Source organism: Larimichthys crocea, chromosome XIII (assembly GCF_000972845.2).
Source record: "Larimichthys crocea isolate SSNF chromosome XIII, L_crocea_2.0, whole genome shotgun sequence".
Classification (NCBI taxonomy): domain Eukaryota; kingdom Metazoa; phylum Chordata; class Actinopteri; family Sciaenidae; genus Larimichthys; species Larimichthys crocea.
In genome coordinates, this window is record NC_040023.1 from 15,552,640 (window position 1) to 15,564,044 (window position 11,405).

At 40.7% G+C, this 11,405-nt stretch overlaps 1 protein-coding gene across 1 annotated transcript in view; it reads right to left on the reverse strand.

Annotated features, from left to right (window-relative positions):
• Positions 1–11,405, reverse strand: part of cers2b (ceramide synthase 2b) — a 15,983-nt gene extending 4,578 nt beyond the window's left edge. Inside the window, exons 1-6 of the mRNA XM_027286973.1 lie at positions 11,277–11,405; positions 4,913–5,086; positions 3,838–3,955; positions 3,616–3,734; positions 788–845; positions 487–537 (exon numbers count right to left, since the gene is read on the reverse strand). Coding sequence (XP_027142774.1) covers positions 487–537; positions 788–845; positions 3,616–3,734; positions 3,838–3,955; positions 4,913–5,085 — 519 coding nt within the window. The 5' untranslated portion in view covers position 5,086; positions 11,277–11,405. The remainder of the gene's footprint in view (positions 1–486; positions 538–787; positions 846–3,615; positions 3,735–3,837; positions 3,956–4,912; positions 5,087–11,276) is intronic.

Here is an 11,405-nt window from a genome sequence, read left to right on the forward strand (position 1 = left end):
GATACTCTGCACTTTACTGCCTTTCTGCACTTCTGGTTAGATGCAGATAACTATATTTTGTTGTCTCAGCACTTGTACTTTGTCCAATGAGTTGAATCTAATAAGGGCCAAAAAAATTGACAGTTGGATTAACCAACTAAAATCATGAATTCATTTAGGTTTTTGCTCAAAACTGACACTTATTTTGAGTCAGTGAGCTTCCTAACTACTGTGGCTAGCAGTAGTGACAGAGTTTGCTACAGGTTGAACAACCTGCTGCAGCACAATCCACTGTCTCTCCTGAAGTTTATAGATGTGTAATGTCTCCAAATAGTCAGCAGCCACTGAACCACCACAAAATCATTTGGCGAGCAAGATAAAATATTCAAAATCTAAGACTTTAATACCATCTACACATTTCTGTGAGGGAGCTCAATTCAATGCTTTCAAGACTTTTCAGGACCTGCAGACACCCTGGTTTATTCAGTGTATATCTCAGAGACGTACCAGGACAGGAAAACCTTCCCACATCTCCTTCAGGTCATACAGCCAAGGTTTCTGCAAGGAGAGATGTGATGTGAGTGAGACAGCAGAGCTCAAAAGGTGTATTTATATCAACTGACTCAGCATGGCAATGAGTCAATGCTGCCCCACTGAGCAGGAAGTAAGGTTATCACAGCAAGAAAAGGCCGACTACTATGGACACAGTCAAAGTTTACAACGGCAGGGCAGGTGACGAATGAGGATGTGAAAATTAACAGACAAAAGGGGGATGAGGAGGGGTCAAGGTTAACATGGTAGTACTCACATCGATGAGGGCGGCCAGGCCAGCAATGAAAGCAAGAAGGTAAAAGGTAAATCTCCAACTGCAAGAGAACACACACACATACAAACACACTTTCTGCTCAGTCAATGGGGAATAGACAGCAGGCATTTTCTACCAGAGCAGACACATGAACGTATCACACACTCACAGTCACTCATAAACATGCACGCACACACACACACACACACACACACACACACACACACACACACGAGTTTCAAGTTGGAAAGAAATGCCAGGCTGAATGAACAGCCTAGAAAAATCTGGTGAACTACGCTGAGAATGTCAAATCAGGACACACACACACACACACACACACACACACACACAGCCAAACACATGGTGACAGACAATGAGAGCTGTCAGACAGTATCCTCCCTGTTAATATCCTGTAACAGAGACCGTGAGGGGTCATTTCCACTACAGCCAGGTGTGGTGAAGGGTATTCACACAGAAAACACAGCAGCAGTAGAGACAGACAGAGAAACAGAAGGACATGAAGGTGAAAGAAAAAAGAAAGAAGGGACAGTGAAGAATACAGTGAGAGGTTGAGAGATACAGCAGTGGGGGAAATAACGGGAGAGAGACAGAAAGCCTGTTGTGTGCACGCAAACAATAGATTGATTCAGAGGAGAAATGTCGTAACACACACAGCGAAAGACACGCCATAACCGGGGAGTGACAAACATGCAGTCACATGCACATCCACACACACCCACACGAGCATCATATGCAGGACATCGTTTTTCACAGGTATACAGCAGACTTCTTGCACATTAAAGGGCCACTTCACCAAAATTACTTGTATTTTTGGGGTATTTCTCTTGAGATTTCTACCACAACACACTGGGAGTCAGTTGACTTTCATTTGTTGTCCTAATTACACTTAAAATCCATCAGCAACAGTGTCACCAATATTCTGGATAACACAGTTTAATGGTGACAAAAACTATTTGAACTGATTGAGTTGCCCAGATTTATGAGCTATGTTTAGGTATTTTAGGTATTAGGTATTTAGCTATGTTTTTAAAAAACTTATTTCTAATTTTTATTTTAAAGGTGTGAATACAAAACATTCAGCATCACTTGCTATCTTTCAAACAACAAAAGACTTTTTTTCCAATTTTTACACAGATACATGTACATATGCATATAAACAGAAAAGTATTGGATCACGATACATTTCCAGACGCAAGTATATCTTTGTATATTTATCCCAGTGCACTTTTGCTTAAAGCCATAGCTTTGTCTTTCTCAGATATGTCCATCTCACAGTAAATTATATACACTATATATAATAGAACCAAGGAAGCTTATATTTCTATTACTCACATCATGGGACGTAGTACTAAGAGACTGTGGAGTCATACAAAGTCAGCTTGCTTTGGGGTTATAAATTTGATCCATTTGTTCCAAATTTGAATTTGTCCCTTTGAATCCTCAAAGAACAAGTCAACTTTTCCATTTTAAATATTTCCAAAGTTATTCCATCATCCAACGTCAGTGGTACTGGACTTAGCCACCTTCTAGTTAGTGCTATAAAAGGCCTGAAGCAGATTCATATTTTTTTCAAGCCAACAAACTGTCAATTCAACAGGTTTTACGTGCTGTTATTATCCCTCCTGTACACATTGGCCATTAAAAGCTATCAGAAGATTGCGCTTGGAAGTGTGAAGGTATTTTCCAAACTTTATCTGAGGCTTCAGGAGTCTAAGTTTGATAATCAAGAAGTTATTTCCAAGGTTACAGACAGTTCCTCCTTGGTGTTACTGTCTTTCACTGCAGCTCAGCACTGAAATATAATACGAGGAAACTAACACAGGGCAGATTCGTCCCCTGTCACTTCCATCGGAAGAAATGATTACAGTGTGGCCTGTTGGTATGTGACTATTATTTTAAGAGATACTTGGGGGGAAAAAAATGAACTCTTCCTTGCAACCCCATCCGCTGAGCTAAAGTCTCTGATTCGGTCAAAAGCATTGGAACAGCTACTAAGTGGAGCTTGAGGTGAGACTCGTTTTGACTTCTGTTTACAAAGTAAAGTGAATTGATTTCTACATTTTACATGTCTTTGCAAACAAGTTCCAATGAAAGCTGTTCACAATGAGGTCTGTGTCTTCTTGTAATTTGGGTGAACTGGCTCATTAAGTCACATGAAAAGCTTTTATGGATCCGTGACAAACATGCACAACGATAATGTTAACTACAAACTGCAGTCACGTCACTACAGACAACACATGAGGTAGACTAATACAACAACAGATTTCTTATGAATGTGTTTGTCTACATGAATATTTGCCCATGTATCAATCCTAGCGGAGCTAACAGTATTATCTAGCTGCTGCTGTTTATGACACGCTTACAGATACGTCTACTGTACATACAGTGTAAAGCCTCATCTGTTACAGTGTCTACAGTGTGAATCACGCCAGCTGACGCTAGCTACTTTCAGCAGCCTTACATTATCAGGTGATCATGCTGTTGGTTTAGCTTCTGCTACAGTTAATGCTCGCACATAAAAATAACCAACAGTGGTGACAGAGCCCCTGTTGCCGAGGCCCTGTGATAATGAGTGTGTGGATGGTTGGATTTGTGTGCGTGAGACTAATAGGGGCTACAAGGCATATGGTAGCAGCAGAGTGGCATTGTAATGAGTGCATGTTAAAAATAGAGGGCTACACTCGCTCTCGGAAATGTGCTCATATAGCCGGGGGAACGCAAGGGTGACCAGCTGTTTCAAGCATATGCATATACGTTTAAAAATGTGTGTGAATGTGTGTGTGTGTGTGTGTGTGTGTGTGTGTGTTTACCTGGCCTCTCGAAACTTTTTGAGCAAACTCGGCCTGTCCTGGTTCCTTCGTCTCCTGAACCATCGCTGCAGTTGTCTTTCTGAATAGCCGGTCTGCTTGCAAAGACTTGCTATTGAAGTCTGAGAAGAACACAAAGAGATCACATTTAAGTATCTAGTCTGCTGGCAACACACATGGCACCACACTCTGACTTTTTAACTGTGTATGGATGTGAACATCTACCTGTGTGGGGTTTTTGGTAATGTTACAGTAGTAGGACTCCAGTGTCGGGTTATAAGGGGCTTTGAGCCGTGCTGTGTCTTTTACCCCGAGCAGAGAAGCCAGGGGTGTAGCCACCGCCCTGCAATCATGAAAAAGGTTGTCAGGATTAAAAGGAGATGATGAATGTAGGGATGTTACAGAATCTGAAAAAGCATAGATGGTACATGGTGCAATCACTCTTTTCTTCTCGTCTAGTGCAGATGAGACTCGGTGCTCAAAATACCACGTTACATAATTTGTCAGAATCTCTGCAGATCTTTCATTGCTTGCAAGCAAGAGTCATCATCGGCATCGCAACAAATATGACTGAGGAGAGACAATCTCCCATCAGTTCTTCAGAGCATAGAGCGTGTGACCAAAACACAACCATATTTAGCTAAAACAACGTGGTCATAAAGGGAAATGCATGATCACCTCGGGACTTTCCCTCACATTTTGAATTACCCAAATTTTAGGTAAATGAAGGTAATATAGATAAAGAGTCATTTAAATCTTAGAGGTTTGGATGATGTAAGACAGGATGACAGGGTTTAATACTAAAATAACATTGTCCAGTGGAAGTCTCCAGCTGCCACTCTTTTTTGGATGAGATGTAGGAATAAAAACAATAATGAGGAAGAGAGCTTCTTGGCATCAGCACTGAAACGCAAGTGCACTCTAACGATTTGCTGCTGGAAACAGGAACACTGTACTTGTGTGAGGAACAATATGAGTCACTTGAAAGAACGGAGCTTTACATATTATAAAGTAGGGCACAGCAGAGGGAATATCAAATAGCTGCTGGGGATAAAAAAAAAGAAGCAAGAGATAGAAACGGCATTCTGGAGTACAATAATGTAATTAGAGGTCAGAGGATGAGATAACAGATATGCAGACTGAAGGAGAAAGAAAGGGAAGAGAAAGCAGCAGACAAAGGGGAACAGATGGGCGTTAGAAGGCTGAAAAATGTGTGAATAAAGAGAGAAGGAAATGTTTGAATTAATAATCATAAAGACATAGATGAGGGGCACAGATATCGAGTGAAAAATGAACTGACCTTTCAAAGATCTGACGGACAATGAGGAATATAAGGGCGATGGGCAGTGCCACCCACAAGTCACGAGCTTTGGCGTATACCCGTCCATCCCGATCCTCCAGGTCGGCCCAGCCCAGGCCCTCTGGAAACCACAGCCTCTCCTGCCAGAACCACTCACTCAGCGCCGATAACATCCTGCAATAGAGGACACACAAAGAGTCATCACCAGCTCAGCGTGTTTATTAACTAAAGTCTCTAGAAAGACATGTCCTAGAGGCAGAATCCACACCCTAAAGAAAAACAAAAAAATGGTGATATGGTTCCACCTAACATCTGGATGCACAAGCAGCCTATAGGGGCTGGCTTTAAAGGCAGGGTCTATACAGCCCGGTCTATGTATACGGGACGACATCTGTGATTAGGAATGTTTGGTACCATGTAATTAAGAGAATTAAATGATGGTACAACTGTTGCCCTCTCACTGGAAGTCTGGCTGTAGCTTTTTCCTAATGCATAAAACAGAGCAGAAGCAGCATGCAGTGAGCTCAGGAGGCCCACGTGAGGGAGGAAAACTCAGACCAACAACTGAGCTTGGTGCTTTCAACACCAGCGCTTTCCTAAACAGCCGACAGCAGCTGCAGATGCTTTTTATTTATACTGAGATGAATATTTCTGCTGCTAAGTTCAGGGAGTGGCACAGAAGAAAAAAAAAAGGGTTGCTTGTAAGGGAGATCTAATATCTGAGGGATATGAGTCATGATTCATCCATATGTGCAGAGCAGTGGGGGCGCCCCCACATTCTCCATCTCTGGAGTCCCCTTGGAGATCTACAGTAACTCCCCTCCCATCTCGCTGCAGCTGTAAATGCCAAAGCCGTGTAACCGCTTCACTTCCACTCCCATCCCCGCCCTGTTGCTCTCTGCCAGTAATCAAGGATTCCCTCTTTGGCCCACAGAGCCAAAGTCATGTGTAATGCTCTCCCCTCCCTTCACTGTCTTTAAAATATGCAACTGATATTAGACTTGCATGTAGAGAGCTGTGAGTCATGCGTATGATTCACAAAAACTTCAATTTCTAGAAAAGGGTGGTAAAAGTTATATCCTTGATTAAGAGGTTTGTCTACTAAACGTCCCAAAGACACACATTGGTTACTTCTACGAAACAACAGTTAAAGTATTCAGATTACAATCATAGAAGACCAAGAAAAAAACAGCTGATTTAAATGTCTAATGTGGCACCTAGCAGCAATGTTGCAGATTGCAAACAAATGAATACTCTCCCAAACTCTTCTTCTAATCATGGAGGAAAAACTCTGGCTGTCAAATACACAGAAAAAGCAAAATGCCATGTCTAGATCAGTGTTTGGTTTGTCTGTTCTGGGCTACTGTAGAAAATGGTGGTTCAACATGGCAGACTTCATAGAAGAGGACCCGCTCTCACTGTAGATCTACTGGGCTCATTTTGAGAAATCATTTCTTGAACGAATGAATATTCCAGTCCTGCTAAATCCTCCTAAATCTTACACACTGGACCTTTAACACATTTAATATGCTGGAACCAGAGTATCTTTATTTGCTTTTAAAATAACAAACAATTAATTGATTCATTGTTACTGTTTACAAATTAATCACTTAATAATTTTCATTCACAAATGTTAAAGTCTAAAATTGGTATTCAATCCAAAATTAGGAACGTTTACGTAGATTCAGAAATCTGATGAAACCATGAAAGCTTTTGATACTTAAAGGTCCAGTGTGTAGAAGTTAGCGACATTTAGTGGTGAAGTTTGTAACCGACTGAATACCCATCACCTCTCCTACAAGGTTCAAGCATAAAGAAGATCCCATGGTCCCATGTAGAGCCAGTGTTTGGTTTGATCCTTCTGGGCTGCTGTAGAAACATGGTGGTCCAACATAATAATTCTTATTTTCAGGTGATTATACACTAATAAAAACATAGTTATGAATATTATTTTCTGTCATTGGATCCCACCACACACTGGACCTTTAATGAAGTTTGATACCAACCGCCCTCATCTTTGTCTCGACTAGTTCTTTAAACACAGTTAATCCGGCTCAGCTCTTGATGTTTAACGCTGACAGATCGCCCTTCTTAAAGTTAAAACATATTGCTGTTGAGCTGCCGGTTATAACCTCTGACAGTGTCCATGAGACGGCGTCATAGTTGAGTGTGTCAGTTGTTTTCCACATCATGGCATGTTAGTCATGGCCCCTGTTTCCTGTTGCAACAGCACGGTTGGCCGAACACTGGGCTTTCCCTTTACTCTCTCATCACAGGTGGTGGTCGACGGGAAGGGGTGACATATTTTTTCCCCCATTCATTTCGCCGAATTCTTCCACTTCGGTAACATTACATCTCACTTCTCCTGGAGTATCCTGCCAGATCTTTTCAGCTCTGTTGAACGCATGTTTGTGTACATAAAAACACTGTGATCTCACCAAAAACAGATAACTAAATGAGCCTCTGAGCACAAAGCACAAGCAGAAGAACAAGTTATATTTTACATTAATGCTGAGTGGAAGTTTTGAGAGGGTATTTTTAGGGTTACTAGTTGAGATCATCCAGTGAATTCACCATGTTAAAACTTTTCCCCCCACACAGCTTTCCTAACACCACATACCATTGGCCCACTGGATCATATGACCAGACTCTGACCATTTCAAAGGTCCAATAAAAATGAAGGATGCCTCTGGCAGGGGAGGGAGAAAGGAAGTTCTCTGACTGTCTCCTCTCTCTCTCGTCCTCACTATGAATATACATTACAGGGATGTGGTGATTGTAAACAGAGATGCTTCTTTTTGGCTCTAAGGGAAGAAAATGATGAAACGAAAGGAACAAACAGATCAAACTGGAACCTGGTACGGAAGTCCAGAAATATTTGGAGAATGTAAACATACTGCCACCATAACGAGGGAGAGCTCCAGCTGCCCCATTCACTCTCCATGCATGAATAATGTCTTATAGTCATCCAACACTTTGTTTATGTGAATGATGGCAGACTTGACTTGAGGAACATAAGTCATGAGACGGTTGCAATTTGCCCTGACTGTGAGTCACTGATAATGTACCGTCTATGTGTGTATAACTGCTCATTTACTCATATCCATCCAAACTTAAGTTGTTCACAGCTGACTCATTCAAACCACAACTTAAAGGTGCAGTGGTTCAGATTTACAGGGCTAACAGAACATTGCAGAAATATAATATTCATAACTACGTGTAAAATAGATAATAAGAATTGCTATGTTTTTGTTACCTAGAAATAAAACTTTTAGATCTACAGGTCCTTTTCCATGGAGTCCGCAATGTTTACAGTAGCCCACAACAGACAAACTCTCTAATTGTCTCTAAGGCACTGGTTCTCAAACTGTGGTTGACGTTCCTGTTGTGGTACTTGAAGGAATCTTAAATGCAATAAATTCAATTAAAAACATATTATACCATTAAAATACAAGTAAAATATTGAATGAAAATAAACTCTAGATAAGTAAGATAAGTTTTTCATTTCCTGCCACTTTCATGCTGGTAGTGTACCCACATATCCATGATTAGTATGAGCTAAAATGTGACTTTAACTTAGTAAGTGGAGGTAAAATTAATGGTTTAAAAAAGCAGATCAGGAGTACACCTTTTCCACCAAATTAGCTCTTTCAATCAACAATCAACATTACATTATCTTGTTTGTTTTTCTTTCGTTAGATATTTTTTTGGCCTTTTTGAGCTTTATTTGACAGAGACAACTTGAAGATTGACAGGACACGTGGGGAGAGAGAGATGGAGAATGACATGCGGGAAAGAGCCACCACCACCACGGCAAAGGACTGAGCCTTTGCACATTGGGAGAATGCTCTACTGACTGAACTAAACGACACCCACGTTGCATTATCTTCTTCTTAGGAAAAAACCTCTTGCGTAAACTATCTGTAGCTAAATAGGGTCAGCTTATGCTACTGTGTTTTAACATCTGTCACAATGATGATACTTGAAGAGTATGATGTTTTCTATGATGGTATGTGGTGTAAAAAGTTTGAGAAACACTGCTCTAGGGTCGAGTTTTTTCATGTGTTGCATGGCCACAAAAGTTGCTCTTTCATGCTAGGAAGGAGAGGATGAGGCGAGGTGATTGCAATCAGCAACTACACTACTCATTAATCCTACACACTGATCCTTCAAAAAACAAAAAGACAGACTCGAGAGGTCGGACAGCTTGGATAGCATACACCGTATGTTGGTCTGATACATCTACCTATATGAATGGCTGATTAATCAGTAATGACATTAATTGCTAGTTCAAATCCTGTCTTACTGTAATTTCAATACTAAACATTGTACACACGTATAATGTACTGATGCAAAGTTGTGGCACCAGTACGACCAAGATGTGGCCATGCCAACAACATTAATATCTGCACTCATAAGCCACCAGTCAAACTATAGATTACAGTTGATGTAAGTGTGTCACCCTTCTGTGGCATCCTTCATCTCCTGTGGTCTAGATGTGGTCTCTGTGCAGACCACAGTAAAAAAAACACCAAATCCTGAATGCACATATTGTGAAATGAAGTGGCAGCTCAGGAGGCTGACATGTTTTCTGCAGATGGTTCATTAGCTGTAACTCAGGTCATGCCTTCTGAGGGTGAGTCAGTACAAATCCTTCACATTTTCTTTTTTTTTTAACTTTTCCCAGGATCTTGCTTTGACAGAAAACAGTGTGATTCTATTAAAGTACAAGACACAGTGGTTAGGCAAACACTGAGATTGCAGAAAATGGTCGCAGGCCGCAAAGTTGGAGAAAATGTAAAAATCATCCCAAGGGCAGACATCAAGTCTGCAGTGATCTGTTACATCATTGTTATCCAATCTGCTGTGTTCTCAGAAGAAAATCAACTTCACTACCTTTGACACTGATCCGTGACCCTGATGAATAATTGATGGGAAGATTCAATCGGTCAGCAGACTTACTTGAACAGGCCCATTCAAGAAGGTGTGAGGGTAATATTGTCATGCTGATTCTCTTCTCACTCACTGGATGCAGGCCAGTGTTGCCCTTTGAGTCTTTGAGTAAGTAGTTATCTTGCCCACAGCAATTAGCTTGTCCCCTGGATATATGTGAGGCTATCCTTGTATCCTGTAATGCTCATGAACCGACATAAAGATGACGGGCACGAATAGTCACAGGGACTGCTTGAGATTATTAAACTTAAGAGGTAGAAGACGTAATCATTAACACATGAGCCAAAAACTAAAGGGTAAAATGAGTTTTTCTTTCCACTAGCATGTCGTTTGACCTTCATTTATGTACAGTTTCTGGTTTAGTTTAGTTGTTAATACATCCTGTTTTCTTTGTATAGCATGTATATTTTAGTTTTGCATTTGTATTTATATTGTGGTTTTATCTTTGTCTATACTGTACTATTACCTATATTAGGACCAGCACCTCGCTGAAGCCCCCTGTAATTTCATTGTGCTTACAGTATGTCTGTTGTACAATGACAATAAAAGCTTTCGAAGTGTCTTGTAATCTGGAAACAAAGTGTAAATTTCAATCTGCTAACTAAGTCTTTCATGGCATTCACTCACTGATTAACATGACCTTTGACCTGGATACAAAGCTTTACAATACATGCACATATATTTGCCTATTATCATGTCATAGATTTACATACCTTTTGAGTTTAAATGCGTGCTTATGGTAATATACACAAATCTGAACTGGTTGCAAACAAAACAACACTATTCCCATTATATTCCCCTCGGGGGACTTCCTGTGGCTGTACTGGCTGCTCCTTTTCAGATGCCTTATCTCAAACCATGACATCCCTAATCCCTAAATTCTTGTTGTTTTCCTTCCACTCTGCTGCTCCTGCTGGCTTTAATGGAGCTGGGGACTAAGTAGCGGAAAAAGCAAAAGAGGAGGAATCCCAAACACAAAGAAATGACTGTAATTAAAACACAGATAACATTTAAAAGGTCTTACATGTGGATATAACTCAGGGGTGTTGCACGCACAGTGTATTTATGTAGTTTAAAGTGATAATGTGGTATAATCTGCTGCTAGTTAGCAAAGTTTTTAAAAAAACAACAACCCACCATTTGGTCACACACTCACTGTAGTTATTTCTTATTAAGACAACAAAGCTTGAATGTGATTAAAATGCTTTAAAACAACGTATATTTGTAACGTTTAATCGTCGTTTGTACGTTAAAACAGCCCAACGGCCCGTTAACGTCTAATTAACTGATTCCTGCACGAATGCGTAATGACGTCTGCGGCGATGCGGCGCGTGCGCCCACCACTAACCCACTAACGCGCACATAAACGAATAACGTCTACTCGTCGAGATGAAAGTGAAACGTTACTTACTTTGGTGTTTTTCCTCCGTAGTGAAGCGTAAAAAAACAGTAAACAGAAAAAAAACAATGTGTGTTTTTTTTTGTCTTTTCGTCCAACAAAAAAAAAGTCGTCTTGTTCCCACCTAGCTCGCTAGCTAAA